The 27,352-nt window shown below is 52.2% G+C and overlaps 1 protein-coding gene across 1 annotated transcript in view; it reads right to left on the bottom strand.

Annotated features, from left to right (window-relative positions):
- Positions 1-27,352, bottom strand: part of LOC135549505 (importin subunit alpha-7) — a 49,939-nt gene that overhangs the window by 8,389 nt on the left and 14,198 nt on the right. Inside the window, exons 2-10 of the mRNA XM_064979520.1 lie at positions 21,636-21,769; positions 18,464-18,659; positions 17,201-17,295; positions 16,857-16,988; positions 16,336-16,424; positions 16,104-16,203; positions 9,467-9,630; positions 8,766-8,970; positions 6,567-6,694 (exon numbers count right to left, since the gene is read on the bottom strand). Of these exons, the coding sequence (XP_064835592.1) occupies positions 6,567-6,694; positions 8,766-8,970; positions 9,467-9,630; positions 16,104-16,203; positions 16,336-16,424; positions 16,857-16,988; positions 17,201-17,295; positions 18,464-18,659; positions 21,636-21,769 (1,243 nt within the window). The remainder of the gene's footprint in view (positions 1-6,566; positions 6,695-8,765; positions 8,971-9,466; positions 9,631-16,103; positions 16,204-16,335; positions 16,425-16,856; positions 16,989-17,200; positions 17,296-18,463; positions 18,660-21,635; positions 21,770-27,352) is intronic.

The following is a 27,352-nucleotide window of genomic DNA, read 5'->3' as shown; positions in this document are numbered from 1 at the left end:
TTGTAAATGAGAACTTGTTCTCAACTGGCCTCCCTGGTTAAATAAAAGGTGAAATAAATAAATAATACACTGCTCAACTGACAACCGACGTCAGCCTGCAGGTGCCCGAACCCACCACAAGGAGTCGCTAGAGAGCGATGAGCCAATGACTACAGCCTGGGATCGAACCCCAGGCTGTAGTGACGCCGCAACACACTGGGAGGACTACTGTTAATTTTTTTTTTATTGTTTATTTCACTTGCTTTGGCAATGTAAACATATGTTTCCCATGCCAATAAAAGCCCTTTGAAGAGAGAGAGCACGAGAGAGAGCAGGACTTGTGTGAGTGACGGCAACATGAACCCTAGATAATGAATATGGAATGTGTTTGGTACAATCCAGACGCCTGACAAAATGCAGCGGCCCGAGACAGAACGTGTGTTTGTCTCGTGACATTCCACTGACGGGGGGAAAAAGAACTGCAACGTAATTCAACATAGACAAAAAGCTTTCAACTAGGCCTCACACACACACACACACCAGAGGATAGCTCCTGTTTGATATAACGGGGACAACTTTGGTATTACCGAATGCAGACCATGGAAACACTGCTCAGACTGGAATCACAGACTCCAGGAGGAAACAGTGAAGAACGAACACCAATCCCATAGACCCCCCCCCCCTCTAATCCTGTCCTGGTGAGGAGCGTCCCCCTCTAATCCTGTCCTGGTGAGGAGCCCCCCCCCTCTAATCCTGTCCTGGTGAGGAGCGTCCCCCTCTAATCCTGTCCTGGTGAGGAGCCCCCCCCCCTCTAATCCTGTCCTGGTGAGGAGCGCCCCCCCCCCCTCTAATCCTGTCCTGGTGAGGAGCGTCCCCCCCCTCTAATCCTGTCCTGGAGAGGAGCGCCCCCCCCCTCTAATCCTGTCCTGGTGAGGAGCCCCCCCCCCCCCTCTAATCCTGTCCTGGTGAGGAGCGTCCCCCCTCTAATCCTGTCCTGGAGAGGAGCGCCCCCCCTCTAATCCTGTCCTGGTGAGGAGCGTCCCCCCCCCTCTAATCCTGTCCTGTTGAGGAGCGCCCCCCCTCTAATCCTGTCCTGGAGAGGAGCGCCCCCCCCCTCTAATCCTGTCCTGGTGAGGAGCGTCACCCCCCCTCTAATCCTGTCCTGGTGAGGAGCGCCCCCCTCTAATCCTGTCCTGGTGAGGAGCGCCCCCTCTAATCCTGTCCTGGTGAGGAGCGCGTCCCCCCCCTCTAATCCTGTCCTGGTGAGGAGCGTCCCCCCCCTCTAATCCTGTCCTGGAGAGGAGCGCCCCCCCCCCCTCTAATCCTGTCCTGGTGAGGAGCGTCCCCCCCTCTAATCCTGTCCTGTTGAGGAGCGCCCCCCCCTCTAATCCTGTCCTGGAGAGGAGCGCCCCCCCTCTAATCCTGTCCTGGTGAGGAGCGTCACCCCCCCTCTAATCCTGTCCTGGTGAGGAGCGCCCCCCCTCTAATCCTGTCCTGGTGAGGAGCGCCCCCTCTAATCCTGTCCTGGTGAGGAGCGCGTCCCCCCCCTCTAATCCTGTCCTGGTGAGGAGCGCGTCTCCCCCCTCTAATCCTGTCCTGGTGAGGAGCGTCACCCCCCTCTAATCCTGTCCTGGTGAGGAGCGCCCCCCTCTAATCCTGTCCTGGTGAGGAGCGTCGCCCCCCCTCTAATCCTGTCCTGGTGAGGAGCGTCCCCTCTAATCCTGTCCCCCCCCTCTAATCCTGTCCTGGTGAGGAGCACCCCCCCCTCTAATCCTGTCCTGGTGAGGAGCGCCCCCCCCCCTCTAATCCTGTCCTGGTGAGGAGCCCCTCTAATCCTGTCCTGGTGAGGAGCGTCCCCCCTCTAATCCTGTCCTGGTGAGGAGCGCCCCCCTCTAATCCTGTCCTGGTGAGGAGCCCCCCCCCCCTCTAATCCTGTCCTGGTGAGGAGCGCCCCCCCTCTAATCCTGTCCTGGTGAGGAGCGCCCCCTCCCCCCTCTAATCCTGTCCTGGTGAGGAGCGTCCCCCCTCTAATCCTGTCCTGGTGAGGAGCGTCCCCCCTCTAATCCTGTCCTGGTGAGGAGCGTCCCCCCCTCTAATCCTGTCCTGGTGAGGAGCGTCCCCCCCCCCCTCTAATCCTGTCCTGGTGAGGAGCGTCCCCCCCCCTCTAATCCTGTCCTGGTGAGGAGCGTCCCCCCCCCCCCCCTCTAATCCTGTCCTGGTGAGGAGCGTCCCCCCCCCCCCTCTAATCCTGTCCTGGTGAGGAGCGTCCCCCCCCTCTAATCCTGTCCTGGTGAGGAGCGTCCCCCCCTCTAATCCTGTCCTGGTGAGGAGCGCCCCCCACCCCCCCCTCTAATCCTGTCCTGGTGAGGAGCGTCCCCCTCTAATCCTGTCCACCCCCCCTCTAATCCTGTCCTGGTGAGGAGCGTCCCCCCCCCTCTAATCCTGTCCTGGTGAGGAGCCCCCCTCTAATCCTGTCCCCCCCCCCCTCTAATCCTGTCCTGGTGAGGAGCGCCCCCCCCTCTAATCCTGTCCTGGTGAGGAGCGCCCCCCCCTCTAATCCTGTCCTGGTGAGGAGCGTCCCCGTCCCCCCTCTAATCCTGTCCTGGTGAGGAGCGCCCCCCCCTCTAATCCTGTCCTGGTGAGGAGCGCCCCCCCTCTAATCCTGTCCTGGTGAGGAGCGCCCCCCCCCTCTAATCCTGTCCTGGTGAGGAGCGTCCCCCCCTCTAATCCTGTCCTGGTGAGGAGCGTCCCCCCCTCTAATCCTGTCCTGGTGAGGAGTGCCCCCCCCTCTAATCCTGTCCTGGTGAGGAGCGCCCCCCCCCCCTCTAATCCTGTCCTGGTGAGGAGTGCCCCCCCTCTAATCCTGTCCTGGTGAGGAGCGTCCCCCCTCTAATCCTGTCCTGGTGAGGAGCGTCCCCCCTCTAATCCTGTCCTGGTGAGGAGCGCCCCCCCTCTAATCCTGTCCTGGTGAGGAGCGTCCCCCCCTCTAATCCTGTCCTGGTGAGGAGCGTCCCCCCCCTCTAATCCTGTCCTGGTGAGGAGCGTCCCCCCCTCTAATCCTGTCCTGGTGAGGAGCGTCGTCGTCCCCCCCCCTCTAATCCTGTCCTGGTGAGGAGCGTCCCCCCCTCTAATCCTGTCCTGGTGAGGAGCGTCCCCCCTCTAATCCTGTCCTGGTGAGGAGCGCCCCCCACCCTCCCCTCTAATCCTGTCCTGGTGAGGAGCGTCCCCCCCCTCTAATCCTGTCCTGGTGAGGAGCGCCCCCCCCTCTAATCCTGTCCTGGTGAGGAGCGTCCCCCCCTCTAATCCTGTCCTGGTGAGGAGCGTCCCCCCCCCCCCTCTAATCCTGTCCTGGTGAGGAGCGCCCCCCCTCCCTCTAATCCTGTCCTGGTGAGGAGCGCCCCCCCTCTAATCCTGTCCTGGTGAGGAGCGTCCCCCCCTCTAATCCTGTCCTGGTGAGGAGCGTCCCCCCCCCCCCCCCTCTAATCCTGTCCTGGTGAGGAGCGCCCCCCTCCCTCTAATCCTGTCCTGGTGAGGAGCGCCCCCCCCCCTCTAATCCTGTCCTGGTGAGGAGCGTCCCCCCCTCTAATCCTGTCCTGGTGAGGAGCGTCCCCCCCTCTAATCCTGTCCTGGTGAGGAGCGTCCCCCCCTCTAATCCTGTCCTGGTGAGGAGTGCCCTCCCCTCTAATCCTGTCCTGGTGAGGAGCGTCCCCCCCCCCCTCTAATCCTGTCCTGGTGAGGAGTGCCCCCCCTCTAATCCTGTCCTGGTTTGGAGCGCCCCCCCCTCTAATCCTGTCCTGGTGAGGAGTGCCCCCCCCTCTAATCCTGTCCTGGTGAGGAGTGCCCCCCCCCCCTCTAATCCTGTCCTGGTGAGGAGTGCCCCCCCCCCCTCTAATCCTGTCCTGGTGAGGAGTGCCCCCCACTCTAATCCTGTCCTGGTGAGGAGTGCCCCTCCCTCTAATCCTGTCCTGGTGAGGAGTGCCCCCCCCCCTCTAATCCTGTCCTGGTGAGGAGTGTCGCCCCCTCTAATCCTGTCCTGGTGAGGAGCGTCCCCCCCTCTAATCCTGTCCTGGTGAGGAGCGTCCCCCCCTCTAATCCTGTCCTGGTGAGGAGCGCCCCCCTCTAATCCTGTCCTGGTGAGGAGCGCCCCCCTCTAATCCTGTCCTGGTGAGGAGTGCCCCCCCCCTCTAATCCTGTCCTGGTGAGGAGCGTCCCCCCCTCTAATCCTGTCCTGGTGAGGAGCGTCCCCCCCTCTAATCCTGTCCTGGTGAGGAGCGTCCCCCCCTCTAATCCTGTCCTGGTGAGGAGCGTCCCCCCCTCTAATCCTGTCCTGGTGAGGAGCGTCCCCCCCTCTAATCCTGTCCTGGTGAGGAGCGTCCCCCCCTCTAATCCTGTCCTGGTGAGGAGCGCCCCCCTCTACTCCTGTCCTGGTGAGGAGCGTCCCCCCCTCTAATCCTGTCCTGGTGAGGAGCGTTGCCCCCCCCCTCTAATCCTGTCCTGGTGAGGAGCGTCCCCCCCTCTAATCCTGTCCTGGTGAGGAGCGTCCCCCCCTCTAATCCTGTCCTGGTGAGGAGCGTCCCCCCCCTCTAATCCTGTCCTGGTGAGGAGCGCCCCCCCTCTAATCCTGTCCTGGTGAGGAGCGTCCCCCCCTCTAATCCTGTCCTGGTGAGGAGCGTCCCCCCCCCCTCTAATCCTGTCCTGGTGAGGAGCGCCCCCCCTCTAATCCTGTCCTGGTGAGGAGCGCCCCCCCTCTAATCCTGTCCTGGTGAGGAGCGCCCCCCTCTAATCCTGTCCTGGTGAGGAGCGCGTCGTCCCCCCTCTAATCCTGTCCTGGTGAGGAGCGTCGTCCCCCTCTAATCCTGTCCTGGTGAGGAGCGCCCCCCCTCTAATCCTGTCCTGGTGAGGAGCGTCCCCCCCCCCCTCTAATCCTGTCCTGGTGAGGAGCGTCGCCCCCCTCTAATCCTGTCCTGGTGAGGAGCGTCCCCCCCCTCTAATCCTGTCCTGGTGAGGAGCGTCGCCCCCCCTCTAATCCTGTCCTGGTGAGGAGCGTCCCCCCCTCTAATCCTGTCCTGGTGAGGAGCGCCCCCCCTCTAATCCTGTCCTGGTGAGGAGCGCCCCCCCCCCTCTAATCCTGTCCTGGTGAGGAGCGCCCCCCTTTAATCCTGTCCTGGTGAGGAGCGTCCCCCCTCTAATCCTGTCCTGGTGAGAAGCGCCCCCCTCTAATCCTGTCCTGGTGAGAAGCGCCCCCCCCCCCTCTAATCCTGTCCTGGTGAGGAGCGCCCCCCCTCTAATCCTGTCCTGGTGAGGAGCGTCCCCCCCCTCTAATCCTACCCTGGTGAGGAGCGTCCCCCCCCCCTCTAATCCTGTCCTGGTGAGGAGCGTCCCCCCCCTCTAATCCTGTCCTGGTGAGGAGCGTCCCCCCCTCTAATCCAGTCCTGGTGAGGAGCGCCCCCCTCTAATCCTGTCCCGGTGAGGAGCGTCCCCCCCTCTAATCCTGTCCTGGTGAGGAGCGTCCCCCCCCCTCTAATCCTGTCCTGGTGAGGAGCGCCCCCCTCTAATCCTGTCCTGGTGAGGAGTGCCCCCCCCCTCTAATCCTGTCCCGGTGAGGAGCGTCCCCCCCCTCTAATCCTGTCCCGGTGAGGAGCGCCCCCCCCCCCTCTAATCCTGTCCTGGTGAGGAGCGTCCCCCCCTCTAATCCTGTCCCGGTGAGGAGCGTCCCCCCCCACCTCTAATCCTGACCCGGTGAGGAGCGCCCGCCCCCCTCTAATCCTGTCCTGGTGAGGAGCGTCCCCCCCCCTCTAATCCTGTCCTGGTGAGGAGGAGCGTCCCCCCCCCCCCTGTAATCCTGTCCTGGTGAGGAGCGTCCCCCCCCTCTAATCCTGTCCCGGTGAGGAGCGTCCCCCCCTCTAATCCTGTCCCGGTGAGGAGCGTCCCCCCCCACCTCTAATCCTGTCCCGGTGAGGAGCGCCCCCCCTCTAATCCTGTCCTGGTGAGGAGCGCCCCCCCCCCCCTCTAATCCTGTCCTGGTGAGGAGCGTCCCCCCCTCTAATCCTGTCCCGGTGAGGAGCGTCCCCCCCCCCTCTAATCCTGTCCTGGTGAGGAGCGTCCCCCCTGTAATCCTGTCCTGGTGAGGAGCGTCCCCCCCTCTAATCCTGTCCTGGTGAGGAGCGTCCCCCCGTCCCCCCTCTAATCCTGTCCTGGTGAGGTGGGCGTGGCTTTTTCCTGATCTGTCCTGGTGATGTGGGCGTGGCTTTATTACCTGATCTGTTCTGGTGAGGTGGGCGTGGCTTTATTTCCTGATCTGTCCTGGTGAGGTGGGAGTGTCCTGGTGAGGTGGGCGTGGCTTTATTACCTGATCTATTCTGGTGAGGTGGGCGTGGCTTTATTACCTGATCTATTCTGGTGAGGTGGGTGTGGCTTTATTACCTGATCTGTTCTGGTGAGGTGGGCGTGGCTTTATACCTGATCTGTTCTGGTAAGGTGGGCGTGGCTTTATACCTGATCTGTTCTGGTAAGGTGGGCGTGGCTTTATTACCTGTTCTGTTCTGGTGAAGTGGGAGTGTCCTGGTGAGGTGGGCGTGGCTTTATACCTGATCTGTTCTGGTGTTCCCCCAGAGGTGGCGTTAGTAATGGCCCAGGCTGCTTCCTTCCTGGTTCTGAACTCTGCCTTCTGCAGGATGTCGATCAGCACAGGGAAGATGTTGGCGTCGATCACCGTCTTAGGAGAGGAGAAAGGAGAGGAAGTGAAACGGTTGAGTGGAGACAGAGATGCCCGCAGCCTAAACTGGAGAGGCAACACAAGCCCTTTATGCAGACTGAGATAAGACCCAGAAGACCTCTTTGGACCCGTCTGGACCTCACCTGTATCTGAGCCCCGTTGCCAGGGGTGATGTATAAAGTCTGGACCTCACCTGTATCTGAGCCCTGTTGCCAGGGGTAATGTATAAAGTCTGGACCTCACCTGGATCTGAGCCCTGTTGCCAGGGGTGATGTATAAAGTCTGGACCTCACCTGTATCTGAGCCCCGTTGCCAGGGGTGATGTATAAAGTCTGGACCTCACCTGTATCTGAGCCCCGTTGCCAGGGGTGATGTATAAAGTCTGGACCTCACCTGTATCTGAGCCCCGTTGCCAGGGGTGATGTATAAAGTCTGGACCTCACCTGTATCTGAGCCCCGTTGCCAGGGGTGATGTATAAAGTCTGGACCTCACCTGTATCTGAGCCCCGTTGCCAGGGGTGATGTATAAAGTCTGGACCTCACCTGTATCTGAGCCCCGTTGCCAGGGGTGACGTATAAAGTCTGGACCTCACCTGTATCTGAGCCCCGTTGCCAGGGGTGACGTATAAAGTCTGGACCTCACCGGTATCTGAGCCCCGTTGCCAGGGGTGATGTATAAAGTCTGGACCTCACCGGTATCTGAGCCCCGTTGCCAGGGGTGATGTATAAAGTCTGGACCTCACCGGCATCTGAGCCCCGTTGCCAGGGGTGATGTATAAAGTCTGGACCTCACCGGTATCTGAGCCCCGTTGCCAGGGGTGATGTATAAAGTCTGGACCTCACCTGTATCTGAGCCCCGTTGCCAGGGGTGATGTATAAAGTCTGGACCTCACCTGTATCTGAGCCCCGTTGCCAGGGGTGATGTATAAAGTCTGGACCTCACCTGGATCTGAGCCCTGTTGCCAGGGGTGATGTATAAAGTCTGGACCTCACCTGGATCTGAGCCCCGTTGCCAGGGGTGATGTATAAAGTCTGGACCTCACCTGTATCTGAGCCCCGTTGCCAGGGGTGATGTATAAAGTCTGGACCTTACCTGGATCTGAGCCCTGTTGCCAGCAGTGATGTATAAAGTCTGGACCTCACCTGTATCTGAGCCCTGTTGCCAGGGGTGATGTATAAAGTCTGGACCTTACCTGGATCTGAGCCCTGTTGCCAGCAGTGATGTATAAAGTCTGGACCTCACCTGTATCTGAGCCCTGTTGCCAGCGGTGATGTATAAAGTCTGGACCTCACCTGTATCTGAGCCCTGTTGCCAGGGGTGATGTATAAAGTCTGGACCTCACCTGTATCTGAGCCCCGTTGCCAGGGGTGATGTATAAAGTCTGGACCTCACCTGGATCTGAGCCCCGTTGCCAGGGGTGATGTATAAAGTCTGGACCTCACCTGGATCTGAGCCCCGTTGCCAGGGGTGATGTATAAAGTCTGGACCTCACCTGGATCTGAGCCCTGTTGCCAGGGGTGATGTATAAAGTCTGGACCTCACCTGGATCTGAGCCCTGTTGCCAGGGGTGATGTATAAAGTCTGGACCTCACCGGTATCTGAGCCCTGTTGCCAGGGGTGATGTATAAAGTCTGGACCTCACCTGTATCTGAGCCCTGTTGCCAGCGGTGATGTATAAAGTCTGGACCTCACCTGTATCTGAGCCCTGTTGCCAGCGGTGATGTATAAAGTCTGGACCTCACCTGTATCTGAGCCCTGTTGCCAGCGGTGATGTATAAAGTCTGGACCTCACCTGTATCTGAGCCCTGTTGCCAGGGGTGATGTTTGTATGTCTGTGTGTGAAGTCTGGACCTCACCTGTATCTGAGCCCTGTTGCCAGCGGTGATGTATAAAGTCTGGACCTCACCTGTATCTGAGCCCTGTTGCCAGCGGTGATGTATAAAGTCTGGACCTCACCTGTATCTGAGCCCTGTTGCCAGGGGTGATGTTTGTATGTCTGTGTGTGAAGTCTGGACCTCACCTGTATCTGAGCCCTGTTGCCAGCAGTGATGTATAAAGTCTGGACCTCACCTGTATCTGAGCCCTGTTGCCAGCGGTGATGTTGGAGACGGTCCAGCAGGCCTCTTTCCGGATGGATTCTTTAGGACTACTCAGCAGGTGGAGCAGACAGGGCAGGGCTGAACAGTTCAACACCACCTGCGTCTGGATGTCGTCTCCAGTGACGATGTTCCCCACTGCTCTCAGAGCAGGAGACGCCACCTTGTAGTCCGTGTGCCTGACAGAGGGAACACTCAAAAGTTACTACGCTGAGGCCCCTGAAGTCTGCATGCACAACACACACACACACAACTCTACGAGGCGCCTGCAGAAACACACACACTTACATGAGCAGCTCTACGAGGCGCCTGCAGAAACACACACACTTACATGAGCAGCTCTACGAGGCGCCTGCAGAAACACACACACTTACATGAGCAGCTCTACGAGGCGCCTGCAGAAACAAACACACTTACATGAGCAGCTCTACGAGGCGCCTGCAGAAACACACACACTTACATGAGCGGTTCTACGAGGCGCCTGCAGAAACACACACACTTACATGAGCGGTTCTACGAGGCGCCTGCAGAAACACACACACTTACATGAGCAGCTCTACGAGGCGCCTGCAGAAACACACACACTTACATGAGCAGCTCTACGAGGCGCCTGCAGAAACACACACACTTACATGAGCGGTTCTACGAGGCGCCTGCAGAAACACACACACTTACATGAGCAGCTCTACGAGGCGCCTGCAGACGCCGGAGTCGATGACAGCCTGGATCTTCTCGTTGGGTCCGTCAGAGAGGTAGGACAGAGCCCAGCAAGCATCTGCTAACAGATCTGAATCACTGCTGAACAACAGTCTAGACAGGACCTGCAGACAAGGGGACACCTGGGGGACAGAGGACCGACAGGGGGATAGTTAGTGTATTCTAAATCAAATCAAATTTATTTATATAGCCCTTCGTACATCAGCTGATATCTCAAAGTGCTGTACAGAAACCCAGCCTAAAACCCCAAACAGCAAGCAATGCAGGTGTAGAAGCACGGTGGCTAGGAAAAACTCCCTAGAAAGGCCAAAACCTAGGATGAAACCTAGAGAGGACAGACAGGGGGACAGTTAGTGTATTCTATCAGAGAGGTAGGACAGACAGGGGGACAGTTAGTGTATTCTATCAGAGAGGTAGGACAGACAGGGGGACAGTTAGTGTATTCTATCAGAGAGCTAGGACAGACAGGGGGACAGTTAGTGTATTCTATCAGAGAGGTAGGACAGACAGGGGGACAGTTAGTGTATTCTATCAGAGAGCTAAGACAGACAGGGGGACAGTTAGTGTATTCTATCAGAGAGGTAGGACAGACAGGGGGACAGTTAGTGTATTCTATCAGAGAGGTAGGACAGACAGGGGGACAGTTAGTGTATTCTATCAGAGAGGTAGGACAGACAGGGGGACAGTTAGTGTATTCTATCAGAGAGCTAAGACAGACAGGGGGACAGTTAGTGTATTCTATCAGAGAGGTAGGACAGACAGGGGGACAGTTAGTGTATTCTATCAGAGAGGTAGGACAGACAGGGGGACAGTTAGTGTATTCTATCAGAGAGGTAGGACAGACAGGGGGACAGTTAGTGTATTCTATCAGAGAGGTAGGACAGACAGGGGGACAGTTAGTGTATTCTATCAGAGAGGTAGGACAGACAGGGGGACAGTTAGTGTATTCTATCAGAGAGGTAGGACAGACAGGGGGACAGTTAGTGTATTCTATCAGAGAGGTAGGACAGACAGGGGGACAGTTAGTGTATTCTATCAGAGAGCTAGGACAGACAGGGGGACAGTTAGTGTATTCTATCAGAGAGCTAGGACAGACAGGGGGACAGTTAGTGTATTCTATCAGAGAGCTAGGACAGACAGGGGGACAGTTAGTGTATTCTATCAGAGAGGTAGGACAGACAGGGGGACAGTTAGTGTATTCTATCAGAGAGGTAGGACAGACAGGGGGACAGTTAGTGTATTCTATCAGAGAGCTAGGACAGACAGGGGGACAGTTAGTGTATTCTATCAGAGAGCTAGGACAGACAGGGGGACAGTTAGTGTATTCTATCAGAGAGGTAGGACAGACAGGGGGGCAGTTAGTGTATTCTATCAGAGAGGTAGGACAGACAGGGGGACAGTTAGTGTATTCTATCAGAGAGGTAGGACAAGACCCAGCAGGCGTCTGCTGACAGATCTGAATCACTGCAGACAGGAGGACACCTGGGGGAGGGGCAGACAGGACACCTGGGGGGGGCAGACAGGACACCTGGGGGGGGGCAGACAGGACACCTGGGGGGGGGGCAGACAGGACACCTGGGGGGGGGGCAGACAGGACACCTGGGGGACAGAGGAACTGTTGGTCTGGGTTCTAAAAGAGTGTGAGTGAAGTTTGACGGTTTCCCGAAGAGACCCTGAACCCCCCCCCCCCCCCCAAAAAATGTACCCTCAGTAAGAATAATGACATGACGATCGACACGTCTCAGAACAATTACAGCCAAAATCTTCACATTGACACAGTGTGGACACACCTAACTACATGATTGACACCGGTCCACTGTCACCATTTCAAGCGGTCACTAAAGAGAACCTGAGCAACACTTCTGAAGAGGTCAAAGTTAACCGTGTTGACGTCACTGAAGGCGCCTCAGTGGTGGGAGTGTCCCAGCCTGGCACGTGTTCCTGTCCAAAAGCTGATTAGAAACATCGGCCCTCGCAGAGAAGCACGAGATTGAACTTCCCCATTAGTCAGGGCCAGTCCTGCCGCACTTGGCGAGACCAAAACTAGCGAGACCAAAACTAGCGAGACCAAAACTAGCGAGACTAAAAACCAACATGCTAAATGACGTTGAAAATAAGAGGCAAAAACACATTTTCCAGATTTTGAAGTTAGGTTCAATTTAGTTTCTGAATAAAAAGTGAAAATACATTTTCCAGGATGTTGAAAATAAATCAATATTTTCCAGATGTTAAAAGTCAGGCCCATTTTTTGGTTCTGAACGATTAAAGTTAAGAAAATAAGTACATTTATAGACGTTAATGTTTGGGCCCAATCAAGGCTGGTCCAGACAGGACCAAATCTGAACCAAACAGACGTCCGTGATTGGTTCAGATTCGGACCCGACCAAAAACCAATGTCTGTGGACATGGAAATCAAGGCCGGTCCGAACAGAATTAATAAATACATTTTAAAACGATGTCGACAATGGTCCGTGCTTACTGGGCTGTAGCCTACCACGTCGGTCCGTGCTTACTGGGCTGTAGTCTACCACGTCGGTCCGTGCTTACTGGGCTGTAGCCTACCACGCCGGTCCGTGATTACTGGGCTGTAGCCTACCACGCCGGTCCGTCCTTACTGGGCTGTAGCCTACCACGCCGGTCCGTGCTTACTGGGCTGTAGTAGCCTACCACGCCGGTCCGTCCTTACTGGGCTGGAGCCTACCACGCCGGTCCGTGATAACTGGGCTGTAGCCTACCACGCCGGTCCGTCCTTACTGGGCTGTAGCCTACCACGCCGGTCTGTGATTACTGGGCTGTAGCCTACCACGCCGGTCCGTCCTTACTGGGCTGTAGCCTACCACGCCGGTCCGTGATTACTGGGCTGTAGCCTACCACGCCGGTCCGTCCTTACTGGGCTGGAGCCTACCACGCCGGTCCGTGCTTACTGGGCTGTAGCCTACCACGTCGGTCCGTGCTTACTGGGCTGTAGCCTACCACGTCGGTCCGTGCTTACTGGGCTGTAGCCTACCACGTCGGTCCGTGCTTACTGGGCTGTAGCCTACCACGTCGGTCCGTTCTTACTGGGCTGGAGCCTACCACGCCGGTCCGTCCTTACTGGGCTGTAGCCTACCACGCCGGTCCGTGATTACTGGGCTGTAGCCTACCACGCCGGTCCGTCCTTACTGGGCTGTAGCCTACCACGCCGGTCCGTGATTACTGGGCTGTAGCCTACCACGCCGGTCCGTCCTTACTGGGCTGTAGCCTACCACGCCGGTCCGTCCTTACTGGGCGGTAGCCTACCACGCCGGTCCGTGATTACTGGGCTGTAGCCTACCACGCCGGTCCGTCCTTACTGGGCTGGAGCCTACCACGCCGGTCCGTCCTTACTGGGCTGTAGCCTACCACGCCGGTCCGTCCTTACTGGGCTGTAGCCTACCACGTCGGTCCGTGCTTACTGGGCTGTAGCCTACCACGTCGGTCCGTTCTTACTGGGCTGGAGCCTACCACGCCGGTCCGTCCTTACTGGGCTGTAGCCTACCACGCCGGTCCGTGATTACTGGGCTGTAGCCTACCACGCCGGTCCGTCCTTACTGGGCTGTAGCCTACCACGCCGGTCCGTGATTACTGGGCTGTAGCCTACCACGCCGGTCCGTCCTTACTGGGCTGTAGCCTACCACGCCGGCCTGCTATGGAATTGTATGACAGTCTCATCCATGGTGGCCCATCGTTTGTAAAACAGGCCGTTGCGTCGACTTTATTTTGTACCCTCTGCCTTTGACAAAAGTGGGCACTGCTTACCATAGGTCACCATAGGTCACCACAGGGCGGCATCAGCGCTCACCTAATAAAGCCCATATACCACTGGTTGAGAGAGAATTGGTTATTGTTTTTTTTTGTGAGGTTTTATGTGATGTTCGAGGTGAATCTTGGTCAGCTGAGCACGGAAAATGCTACCCTCGTCAATATTTGGGCCCGATCAGAATGAGAATTAGGTGGCTGCCTAAATCCTGCCCACTGAGCGGGCCGGCCACGCCGTCACTTAACACTATCATCGTTTCCCTTTACTTTGGGAATTGTGATCGAATCAATGCAAATATTAGCCACTTTCAAACGAAACATACCCAAAACAAACTATGCAAGTGATTTAGTTGTAGGTAGAGTGCATTGGAATAGGATTCTATGACACTGAAAGACAACTCAGGCCTGTACTCTACACAGACCGGTGACCCATAACCAATCAGAGCTGCAGTAGGCCTATATGCAAATAGACTATTGCCATATATGGATTTATGCCATTCTCTAAACTGGACTGTGTTTACAGCATGAGCGGTCGTGAGTAGATGTCCTTGTTGAGAGATCAAAGCGAGAGCTGCATGTAGCCACGAGGGCACATCCTTTGCTAGTTAGTGAGTCATTGCTTCCTACAAGAAAACAAAACATGTACATTTCTAGACATCTTTCAGTCAGCTAAAGAGCTTCTTTTTTTTTATTATGTCTTAAAGTGACAGTGTTATTTTTTTGAGACAGCATACTCAAGTCTAAGTAGGCAATATTATTTTTTCTCTCCAAACGTCTCATGTAAACGCAGGTACAACCTCCGTGTTCACAGTAAACACACACTGGGAGAAATTTGCTGTACCCCTCCCCCCCAAAAAATAATTTATTGAGGGAACATTTATGAGAGTAATGGCTTGTTAGGGGTAGAGGGCTTGTTAGGGGTATGGTATCATGTGACATCACGCTCTGAACGCTGATATTCTCATTCTGATAGGACAGATCTGACATCACGCTCTGAACGCTGATATTCTCATTCTGATAGGACAGATCTGACATCACGCTCTGAACGCTGATATTCTCATTCTGATAGGACAGATCTGACATCACGCTCTGAACGCTGATATTCTGATAGGACAGATCTGACATCACGCTCTGAACGCTGATATTCTCATAGGACAGATCTGACATCACGCTCTGAACGCTGATATTCTCATAGGACAGATCTGACATCACGCTCTGAACGCTGATATTCTCAATCTGATAGGACAGATCTGACATCACGCTCTGAATGTGGATAGTCTCTTTGTGGAATGCGTAGGGATGCATTCTGTGCGAGGTCAATGATTTCAATATGAAAGAAAAAAAACGACACTCTTAACATGCTCTGTTCTCCTCATCTCATTTAGTACAACTGATAGGGCTCAATACTACGCCCTCTCTGACACTATAACAGCCCATTAAATGGACTTACTGAGACTAAGGGAACGGGAACCATCTAAGAGTAGGCTATTGGGACACAGAGACTGGATCTCCCCACCCAGGGTGAATCTCAAGTTTTAAAAATGGCTTCCTGTCCCTCTTCTATTAAATGCCAACAGAGAAACAGGGCTGACGAGAGGTATACCTCTTCAGACTACGGAGAGTCACACAGGTTGAGAGAAACTTCCGCCCCTTCACGTACCGTCCCCTTGGTCACATGCTGCCAGTTAGTCACTGGGGCTTTTATGTTCTGGCTGGCTTGAGTCACTAGCAGATTACACCATTAGCTAGCTAGCTAACAGGAGGGAATAACACAGCATTACAGACTAGCTCCATGGAATCCAGACTGAGGCAAATAACACCTCATCTCCTACATAGGGCCCTGGTCACTAGTAGATTAAACCATTAGCTAGCTAACTAACTAACTAACTAACTAACTAACTAACTAACAGGAGGGAATAACACAGCATTAGACTAGCTCCATGGAATCCAGACTGAGGCAAATAAACACCTCATCTCCTACATAGGGCCCTGGTCACTAGTAGATTAAACCATTAGCTAGCTAACTAACTAACTAACTAACTAACTAACTAACAGGAGGGAATAACACAGCATTAGACTAGCTCCATGGAATCCAGACTGAGGCAAATAAACACCTCACCTCCTACATAGGGCCCTGGTCACTAGTAGTGCACTATAAGTGTCAAAAGACTGACTTCACCGAGCTAGAGGTCACGGTTTACATTCAGAACTCAATGAGTCCACTGCTGTCAACTACAAGCGGTTTGGAAAGTCTTTATACCAATTATGGAGTTAACCTACTTCTTTAGGCTTAGCTAGCTGTTACCGTTTAGATTGGAGCACACACACAGAGAGAGGGGTAGTGATATTAAGGACACACACAGAGAGAGGTAGTGATATTAAGGACACACCAATCAGAGATCAGATTTATATAACACTAATCCTTATCCTATTAGAATGTTCTGACTACACCAACATTCCTTCCTGGCTCCAAACCATTCTACAAATGTGAACTATGACACCATGCCTATTTTCAGCTGGGGGGGGGGGTTGGGAATCAGACAACAGAAGCTATGTTAAAGTAGTGGAGACCTATGCAGAGACAATGAAGCAGAGGGTTGCCTTGCCCCTTAACATCCTCCTTCCCTAAGCCCCTAGACTCTTTCCTGATTGGATATATCTAATATAGAGATACTTTCATTTAGACTTCCATAGGGCTCTTTGGATACATCTAATATAGAGATGCTTTCATTTAGACTTCCATAGGGCTCTTTGGATACATCTAATATAGAGATGGGGGCGGGGGGGTTTGGGACAGTGGGTGGGATTAGGGTGTTACCTTCTCAAATACAGGTGGGGGGCTCTTCCCCCTGCACAGGTTAGACAGAGCCCACACTGCATTCCTGGTCATGCTCAGTCTGGTGGATTTAGTCAGAAGCCTGGAGAGGAACCGGGGAGAGGAACCGGGGAGAGGAACCATGAGAGTAGCAGATATCAGAGGACACAGGACCTCCACTCTGATTTCACTGACACATCAACATAAACAGTCGTGTGTGATTGTGTGCGCTCACATTAATAGTGGTGGCAGGATATTACAGTTGAGTACGTAGTCTCTGCACACTGCACTGTCCCCTGCTATGTTACCCAAAGCCCACACTGCCTGAGAGGAGGGGAGAGGAGGAGAGAGAAGAGGAGGGGAGAGAGGGGAGGGAGAGAGGAGAGAGGGGAGGGAGAGGAGGGAGAGAGAGAGAGGAGAGGGGAGGGAGAGAGGGGAGGGAGAGGAGGGAGAGAGAGAGGGAGAGAGAGAGGGAGAGAGAGAGGGGAGGGAGAGAGGGGAGGGAGAGAGGGGAGGGAGAGAGAGAGGAGAGGGAGAGAGAGAGGAGAGGGAGAGAGAGAAGAGAGAGAGAGAGAGAGAGAGAGAGAGAGGAGAGAGAGAGGAGAGAGAGAGGAGAGAGAGAGGAGAGAGAGGAGAGGGAGAGAGAGCAGGTTCTGATCGTACTAGTTCCAACACCACAGCTAGGTATAAATTATAGATGGTCTTGTAATAAAATAATTCCATGACTGTTTATATGAACACGCGGTCTGCCTTTACCTGTTCCTGAACATCTTCAAAGTCCGAGGTGAGTAGTTCTATAAAGATGGGGACTGCTCCTGCCTCGATTACTATGTTCGTCTGCATGGATGTACCTGATGCTATGTTGGTCAAGGCCCAGGCTGCCTCAAACTACACACACACACACACTTTATCAATGACACATCGGTATTGTGCAATAAAACTTGACGACATAAATGTTATTGTAGACAGCAATAATTCACAACGATATCCACAATGTATTAGAGGTAAATGAAAAGCCTGACCATCCTCTTAAGTTTCTAGTATTTGTCTGGGTTAACTTTTCTAATACAAACTGTTTCCTAATATTTCCAAGGTCTCACCTGTAATGTGCAGTTGACGCTCATCTTGAGGAACTCTACAAACCTCTCTACAATGCCTGGGGTGTTGATGACCTCGTCAATAGGTGGATTGGGTTCTGGAACACAGACAGACTATATGAGTAATGATCTAACAATTAGCACCATGGACTCAATCTTTACCACCCCAGAGGGAGGTAGCCAAATCAGCAGAGTTAGTGCCGGGCTTGGAGCAGGAGGGGCAACAGCCTCCTGCAGGAGGGACAACAGCCCCCTCCCCCCTCCAGGAGGGACAACAGCCCGAGGGTCCCTCCCAGGAGGGCCAACAGCCCCCTCCCCCCTCCCAGGAGAGACAACAGCCCGAGGGCCCCCCCCCTCCCAGGAGAGACAACAGCCCGAGGGCCCCCCCCCTCCCAGGAGAGACAACAGCCCGAGGGCCCCTCCCCAGGAGAGACAACAGCCCGAGGGCCCCCCCCAGGAGAGACAACAGCCCGAGGGCCCCCCCCAGGAGAGACAACAGCCCGAGGGCCCCCCCCCCAGGAGAGACAACAGCCCGAGGGCCCCCCCCAGGAGAGACAACAGCCCGAGGGCCCCCCCCCCAGGAGAGACAACAGCCCGAGGGCCCCCCCCCCCCAGGAGAGACAACAGCCCGAGGGCCCCCCCCCCCAGGAGAGACAACAGCCCGAGGCCCCCCCCCCAGGAGAGACAACAGCCCGAGGGCCCCCCCCCCAGGAGAGACAACAGCCCGAGGGCCCCCCCCCCAGGAGAGACAACAGCCCGAGGGCCCCCCCCCCAGGAGAGACAACAGCCCGAGGGCCCCCCCCCCCCAGGAGAGACAACAGCCCGAGGGCCCCCCCCCCCCAGGAGAGACAACAGCCCGAGGGCCCCCCCCCCAGGAGAGACAACAGCCCGAGGGCCCCCCAGGAGAGACAACAGCCCGAGGGCCCCCCCCCAGGAGAGACAACAGCCCGAGGGCCCCCCCCCCAGGAGAGACAACAGCCCGAGGCCCCCCCCAGGAGAGACAACAGCCCGAGGGCCCCCCCCCCAGGAGAGACAACAGCCCGAGGGCCCCCCCCCCAGGAGAGACAACAGCCCGGGGTCCCTTGGACAAGGAGTGAAGGGCACGGCTATACACAGGGACTACAGAATATCCTGGTGATATTCACTGAACAGCCTGGTACCTTTACCGAGGGTCCCCCCCCCCCCACAGGAGAGACAACAGCCTGAGCCCCCCCCCCAGGAGGGACTACAGAATATCCTGGTGATATTCACTCAACAGCCCGGTACCTTTGGACAGTAGTTTCCTGAACGACTGTGTGGTGGTGAGTTGCAGCTCTGGGTCCTCTGAGAAGAGCATTTCCACCAGGCGTCTCGTTAGGACACCTTCCTCTGTGGCTGTGGAGTCCACATACGAGTCGACCAGGGGACTCTCAAACATGACTCCCTCCTCGTTCAACACGTCAACGTTTCTCCTCTTGAACAGCTGCCAAATACAGGAGAGCAACAGCAGATCAGTTTCCGTGTGTGTGTGTGTGTGTGTGTGTGTGTGTGTGTGTGTGTGTGTGTGTGTGTGTGTGTGTGTGTGTATTCTGCCTAGGAAGAGGATAGTAAACTCTGCTAGGTGTTATACAGGTGGGTTAGGTTCTGTACCTCCTGTATAGACACTAGCAGTAGGCTAGGTGCTATACAGGTGGGTTAGGTTCCGTACCTCCTGTTTAGACACTAGCAGTAGGCTAGGTGCTCTAGGCTAGGTGTTATACAGGTGGGTTAGGTTCTGTACCTCCTGTATAGACACTAGCAGTAGGCTAGGTGCTCTAGGCTAGGTGTTATACAGGTGGGTTAGGTTCTGTACCTCCTGTTTAGACACTAGCAGTAGGCTAGGTGCTCTAGGCTAGGTGCTCTAGGCTAGGTGCTCTAGGCTAGGTGCTCTAGGCTAGGTGTTATACAGGTGGGTTAGGTTCCGTTCCTCCTGTTTAGACACTAGCAGTAGGCTAGGTGTTATACAGGTGGGTTAGGTTCTGTTCCTCCTGTTTAGACACTAGCAGTAGGCTAGGTGCTCTAGGCTAGGTGTTATACAGGTGGGTTAGGTTCTGTACCTCCTGTTTAGACACTAGCAGTAGGCTAGGTGCTCTAGGCTAGGTGTTATACAGGTGGGTTAGGTTCTGTACCTCCTGTTTAGACACTAGCAGTAGGCTAGGTGCTCTAGGCTAGGTGTTATACAGGTGGGTTAGGTTCTGCACCTCCTGTATAGACACTAGCAGTAGGCTAGGTGCTCTAGGCTAGGTGTTATACAGGTGGGTTAGGTTCTGTACCTCCTGTTTAGACACTAGCAGTAGGCTAGGTGCTCTAGGCTAGGTGTTATACAGGTGGGTTAGGTTCTGTACCTCCTGTATAGACACTAGCAGTAGGCTAGGTGCTCTAGGCTAGGTGTTATACAGGTGGGTTAGGTTCTGCACCTCCTGTATAGACACTAGCAGTAGGCTAGGTGCTCTAGGCTAGGTGTTATACAGGTGGGTTAGGTTCTGTACCTCCTGTTTAGACACTAGCAGTAGGCTAGGTGCTCTAGGCTAGGTGTTATACAGGTGGGTTCAGTTCTGTTCCTCCTGTATAGACACTAGCAGTGGGCTAGGTGCTCTAGGCTAGGTGTTATACAGGTGGGTTAGGTTCTGTTCCTCCTGTATAGACACTAGCAGTAGGCTAGGTGTTGTCTGCTAGGTGTTATACAGGTGGGTTAGGTTCTGTACCTCCTGTTTAGACACTAGCAGTAGGCTAGGTGTTGTCGGCTAGGTGTTATACAGGTGGGTTAGGTTCTGTACCTCCTGTTTAGACACTAGCAGTAGGCTAGGTGCTCTAGGCTAGGTGTTATACAGGTGGGTTAGGTTCCGTACCTCCTGTTTAGACACTAGCAGTAGGCTAGGTGCTCTAGGCTAGGTGTTATACAGGTGGGTTAGGTTCTGTACCTCCTGTTTAGACACTAGCAGTAGGCTAGGTGCTCTAGGCTAGGTGTTATACAGGTGGGTAAGGTTCTGTACCTCCTGTTTAGACACTAGCAGTAGGCTAGGTGCTCTAGGCTAGGTGTTATACAGGTGGGTTAGGTTCTGTACCTCCTGTATAGACACTAGCAGTAGGCTAGGTGTTGTCGGCTAGGTGTTATACAGGTGGGTTAGGTTCTGTACCTCCTGTATAGACACTAGCAGTAGGCTAGGTGCTCTAGGCTAGGTGTTATACAGGTGGGTTAGGTTCCGTTCCTCCTGTTTAGACACTAGCAGTAGGCTAGGTGTTGTCGGCTAGGTGTTATACAGGTGGGTTAGGTTCTGCACCTCCTGTTTAGACACTAGCAGTAGGCTAGGTGTTGTCGGCTAGGTGTTAGCTTTTGAAAATGCCCAAAGAGCATTTAACATCCTACAACAGAATCTGTATGATTTAAAGCTGGTTCTAATTCGGGTAAAACAAACTGCATGGTATTTTCAAATACCAGGCATGTTACTAATCATGTCATTGCTACATTGGCTGGACATACTATAAAGCAAGTTAAAAAAAGTGTACAAATATTTGGGTGTGTGGGTTGATGACAAGCTGAGCTTCACTGAGCATGTAGAGAACTGGATAAGGAAGCTCAAGCTGAGAATAGGTTTTATTACCGGCGTGAGGTTTGTTTTTCTTTTGAGGCCAGGAAGGAGCTGGTACGATGGTGGTTACTGGCGGTTTTACAGATGTCATCTATATATGCAGGCCTCAGCCACGACCCTGAGAGCACTTGATTCAGTGTATCATGCAGCCCTCAGGTTCATTACAAATCAGAAACGTCTAACACATCATTGTGATCTCTACAGCGCTGTTGGCTGGTCGTCATTGACCTTGCGTAGGCTTAAACACTGGTATATACTGATTTATAAGGCCATATTGGTCCGGTCAGTAAATAAATATAAATTACGGTCCCATTCTGATTTGCTTCTAACAGAACCAAACATTAGAACAGGTCATGGTTGAAATAGTTTTAGTTACTCAGCACCGTGGGTCCTGGAATTCTCTCCTGAACATTATAAAATGTGACGATCTAGTTTCGTTCGTGGAGTTTAAACACTTGATCGATGTATATATTATAGAAGAGTGTAATTGTCTTTAGGACAGCTGTTTTTAGTCAAGACTTTTGTGTTTTTAAAGTAAAATGTTTTTTGTTGTACTGTATGTGTGTTTATAGTTTTGTTTAATGTTGTGTTAGTGTATCTAAGTTGTTTTGTCTAAAACGTTGTTCCCCCTGCTGCTATTGGACCAGGTCTCTCTTGGAAAAGAGATGTTATCTCAATGAGAAAACCCTGTATAAATAAAGGTTAAAAAATGTTTTTTTAAAAGCTGTTATACAGGTGGGTTCGGTTCTGTAACTCTCCTGTTTAGACATTAGCAGTGAGCTAGGTGCTCTAGGCTAGGTGCTCTAGGCTAGGTGCTCTAGGCTGTGTACCTGTTGTTCTCGTTTCTGCTTCCTCAGCTGGACACCCTCCTCCTCTCTCCTGCGTCTCATCTCCTCCACATTCAGGGCTTTGTTCTTGTAGCTGTTCATCCTGTGGTTATCCTTCGCTGGACTGGCTGACGGCTCTGAAGCACACACACACACACACGTTAGATCTTCTTTATAACAATAAGTCCAACTAATCCGATCTTAAGGACAGAACTTTTATTTATTTGACAAAGTTTATCATAGAACGGTTTGACCTTTAACAAAATGAAGTCCAGCAACAGTTGTCAGGAAAAACACTGTCAAGAGAAGTAACACATTTCCCAAGGAACAAGACTCTTCCACAGGAAGTCTATTGTGTGCGTCTCAGATTCCAGAGTATGGACTTGGTGAGTCCACACCTCACACACCAGATATTCAAATAGAGACTTACATATAGTCCAAGTTAACTTCTCTCTGACTTGTCATAAACCAAACACACAGACAACACTGCCCCACAGACACAGAGATGCAGCACACAGACAGAGCTCTAATTCTCCAGCATTCAGCTGGCAGACAAAAACATTTATTCAGGAGAGTTAATTGCTGAGTTAGCAGGAAGTGCCTGATCAGCCAGCCGACTGACCACTGTGCAAACTGCCCCAACTCAGCATTTGTGCAGTCATGGTACCAGACCCGTTACCAGAAGCAGCCAGACCCGTTACCAGAAGCAGCCTGACCCGTTACCAGAAGTAGCCAGACTGGGCACCAGACCCGTTACCAGAAGCAGCCAGACCCGTTACCAGAAGCAGCCAGACTGGGAACCAGACCCGTTACCAGAAGCAGCCAGACCCGTTACCAGAAGCGGCTAAACCCGTTACCAGAAGCAGCCAGACTGGACACCAGACCCGTTACCAGAAGCAGCCAGACCGGACACCAGACCCGTTACCAGAAGCAGATAGACCGGACACCAGACCCGTTACCAGAAGCAGCTAGACCCGTTACCAGAAGCAGCCAGACTGGACACCAGACCCGTTACCAGAAGCAGCTAGACCCGTTACCAGAAGCAGCCAGACTGGACACCAGACCCGTTACCAGAAGCAGCTAGACCCGTTACCAGAAGCAGCCAGACTGGACACCAGACCCGTTACCAGAAGCAGCTAGACCCGTTACCAGAAGCAGCCAGACCGGACACCAGACCCGTTAGCAGAAGCAGATAGACCGGACACCAGACCCGTTACCAGAAGCAGCTAGACCCGTTACCAGAAGCAGCCAGACTGGACACCAGACCCGTTACCAGAAGCAGCTAGACCCGTTACCAGAAGCAGCCAGACTGGACACCAGACCCGTTACCAGAAGCAGCTAGACCCGTTACCAGAAGCAGCCAGACTGGACACCAGACCCGTTACCAGAAGCAGCTAGACCCGTTACCAGAAGCAGCCAGACTGGACACCAGACCCGTTACCAGAAGCAGCTAGACCCGTTACCAGAAGCAGCCAGACTGGACACCAGACCCGTTACCAGAAGCAGCACCAGAGCAGAAATTTTAACATGAAGCAGTATAAAGTCTTCAATCTTTATAAAAAACCTGCTATATGTAAAATAGTGTCTGCTATAGATTGGAAAATAAATGCATGCGACTCTGGACTACAACAATGTTTTCCTAATAAAGTTAAATCTGATTTGTGTTTTGTTTCCTTGCCACGATACTAACGAATATGGCAATACTGGTATGGTTCTGGCCCTAGTGTGGGTAAAGAGGGGGCAGGGCAGATTAGGGTGTGGCTTCAACCTGTACAACCTTTCTGGAAGGGTCAGGAGGCCGGAACTTAATTACAAATAATTGACCGCAAAGAAGCCCAAGCAGATATAATATTTGACTAAAACAATCATTTTCAAACCTTGCTTCCATTCGTGTAAAATCACTTGGAGATGATTTCCTGGTCTTTATACGGTCTTTTGTCTAACAATAAAAATTATATTTCAAAATAAACCCCAACTCAAAAAAACACCCGCGGGCCACCAGGTGGTGAATCCGGTTTTTAAAGGAACCATCCAGGTCCTTAATTGCATTAGAAGATGTCACAATCTGGCATTCTGTCTGCAAGCCACAACAACCACCACCACCACCACAGGGATAACGTTCACGATCTTACAAATACACGTTTCGTTCAAATCAGAATAGTTTTTAGCCCACACAGAGGCCTGCTGTAATGATTTGTGTGCCGCTGCCTCACCCCAAGGCCCAAGACAGTATTGGAAGGGGGGGGGTCATGATGTGTCCAGATGGTTCCATGCATTCATGCCCGCCCACAGCTGGTGGATGGGGAAGCCTAGACTTTCCTCTACCTGATACAGCAGCGTGAGAAGTGAGGGTTTAGTCTCCCATGTTTAGGTCTGCTGTGAGATTAGAGGTCAACCGATTATGATTTTTCAACGCCGATACCAATTATTGGAGGACCAAAAGAAGCCGAAACCGATTAAATCGGACGATTTTTATTTATTTATAATAATGACAATTACAACAATACTCAATGAAGACTAATTTTAACTTAATATGATACACCAATAAAATCAAATTAGCCTCAAATAATGAAACGTTCAATTTGGTTTAAATAATGCAAAAACAAAGTGTTGGAGAAGAAAGTAAAAGTGCAATATGTGCCATGTAAGAAAGCTAACATTTAAGTTCCTTGCTCAGAACATATGAAAGCTGGTGGTTCCTTTTAACATGAGTCTTCAATATTCCCAGGTAAGAAGTTTTAGGTTGTAGTTATTATAGGCCTATTTCCCTCTATACCATTTGTATTTCATAAACCTTTGACTATTGGATGTTCTTATAGGCACTTTAGTATTGTCAGTGTAACAGTATAGCTTCCGTCCCTCTCCTCGCTCCTCCCTGGGCTCGAACCAGGAACACAACGACAACAGCCATCCCCGAAGCAGCGTTACCCATCACTCCACAAAAGCCTCGGCCCTTGAAGAGGCAAGGGGAACAACCACTCCAAGTCTCAGAGCGAGTGGCGTTTGAAACGCTATTAGCGCGCACCCCGCTAACTAGCTAGCCATTTCACATTGGTTACACCAGCCTAATCTCGGGAGTTGATAGACTTGAAGTCATAAACAGCTGCTGGCAAACGCACGAAAGTGCTGTTTGAATGAATGCTTACGAGCCTGCTGCTGCCTACCATCGCTCAGTCAGACTGCTTTATCAAATCATAGATTTAATTATAACATGATAACACAGAAATACGAGCCTTTGGTCATTAATATGGTCAAATCCAGAAACTATCATCTCGAAAACAGAACATTAATTCTTTCACTGAAATACGGAACCGTTCTTTATTTTATCTAACGGGTGGCATCCATAAGTCTAAATATTCCTGTTACATTGCACAACCTTCAATGTTATGTAATAATTACGTAAAATTCTGGCAAATTAGGCGGCCCAAACTGTTGCATATACCCTGACTCTGCGTGCAATGAACGCAAAAGAAGTGACACAATTTCACCTGGTTAATATTGCCTGCTAACCTGGATATCTTTTAGCTAAATATGCAGGTTTAAAAATATATACTTCTGTGTATTGATTTTAAGAAAGGCATTGATGTTTATGGTTAGGTACACATTGGAGCAACGATACGCACCACATCGATTATATGCAACACAGGACACGCTAGATAAACTAGTAATATCATCAAACATGTGTAGTTAACTAGTGATTATGATTGATTGATTGTTTTTTATAAGATAAGTTTAATGCTAGCTAGCAACTTACCTTGGCTTCTTACTGCATTCGCGTAACAGGCAGTCTCCTCGTGGAGTGCAATGTAATCAGGTGGTTAGAGCGTTGGACTAGTTAACCGGAAGGTTGCAAGATTAAATCCCTGAGCTGACAAGGTAAAGATCTGTCGTTCTGCCCCTGAACGAGGCAGTTAACCCACCTTTCCTAGGCCGTCATTGAAAATAAGAATGTGTTCTGAACTGACTTGCCTCGTTAAATAAAGATTAAATAGTGTAAAAATAAATACAGATCTCCGATTGTTCTGAAAACTTGAAATCGGCCCTAATTAAATCGGCCATTCCTATGAATCGGCCGACCTCTATGTGAGATCATTATAAAACTAAATTAGGAAATCACTTTCTCCCACAACAGAAGAGGATTGTAGTCCACACTAGGAAGTTTGGTACAACAGTTTGGTTTGGACCAGGGGTATACTTAGGGAATCCTGATGTGAATGCTCCTGTTTTGGTAATGGCCCTCACAAACAGTCAGGACACAGGAGGAGATTTTAAAGAGGGCAACCCTCCTACAAAACAAAGCAGGATGATGTCCCCGACACCCGACCCCCCACCCCCAGACACTGATCTAGGGTCATTTTGGCACTTAAAAATCAGCATTCACCCCTAATGGTTAAGGTTAGAGTTGGAAGGAATTAAGCTGATCCTAGATCTGTGCCTATGGAGAACTTCTCCCCGAGAGCCTGCAGACGATTCAGAAAGTCCCAGAGGACAGCGAACCGGAAGAAATGTAACACACACCCCCTGTCCCAGGCTGTAGTCCCCACTTGCTTCAAGGAGACCACCATAGTCCTAGTATTCAAGCAAAAAAAGGTGTCATGCCCAAATGACTAAACGCCCATGTTGCACTCATCATGAAGTGCTTTGACAGGCTGGTCATGGCCCACATCAAGACCAAGCACACTGAACCCGCTCCAACAGATCCAGTGGAAGATGCCATTTCCATCGGTTTACACGCTGGAGAAGAGGTACACCTATGTGAGAATACTAGGTTATTTATTTTTTTGTTAACACCTTTATTAGCCTTTATAACTAGGCATGTCAGTTAAGAAATTATTATCTACAATGCCGACCTACACCGCCAAACCCGGACGACGCTGGGCCAATTGTGCGCTGCACTATGGTACTCCCAATCACGGCCTGTGTGATACAGCCTGGATCCGAACCAGGGTGTCTGTAGTGACGCCTCTGGAGCCAGTTTGGGCTGGGCGGTATGCAGATGTTTATATCGTTATACATTCCTTCCCTCATCCCAGGATTTACGCTGTTACCTTCTTAAAACACAAGGGGGAACAAGGGGGCCTCTGTTACCTTCTTAATACACAAGGGGGCACCTATTACCAGAATGCTAATAAAATGAGAACAAGTAATAGCGAATTTACATGGAGGCTGTTAAAATATGCTAACGAGCACAAATAAAAATAAGCGAAATACAAAAAGACAGGCAATCCAGCTACCGAATGTCATTGTTGGTGAGTTTGGACATTTTACAACCGAATGTTAACGAGAGGCATTGTTCAATTGAACAAAGTTGAGACGCATGCTTGTCTGAAGGAAAAACCGAAATTAAAACCTCTTGAAGCTATGGGGCACTATTTTTTATTTTTAAGAATGAGTGTGAACGACCACATTGCGTAAGTGACAGGTGGGGGCTCTGAGTGATTCGTGCGCAAAAGAGAGAGGCGGCCATTGTTTCTCCCGGTCCTAGTGAAAAGCCAACTGTCCCGGTTGACATATTATCGAATAGATATTTGAAAAACACCCTGGGGATTGATTATAAAAAAAACTTGACATGTTTGTTGACATTATGGATAGAATTTGGAATTTTTGTCTGCGTTGTCGTGACCTCTCTTTCCAGTGGATTCCTGGGCATAACGCACCAAACTAACGGTGGCATTTGGATATAAAAAATATCTATGGAACAAAAGGAACATTTGTTGTGT

Source organism: Oncorhynchus masou, chromosome 12 (assembly GCF_036934945.1).
Source record: "Oncorhynchus masou masou isolate Uvic2021 chromosome 12, UVic_Omas_1.1, whole genome shotgun sequence".
NCBI lineage: Eukaryota > Metazoa > Chordata > Actinopteri > Salmoniformes > Salmonidae > Oncorhynchus > Oncorhynchus masou.
Note: the sequence above shows the minus strand (reverse complement) of the source record. Positions and strands in the feature narration are given on the sequence as shown.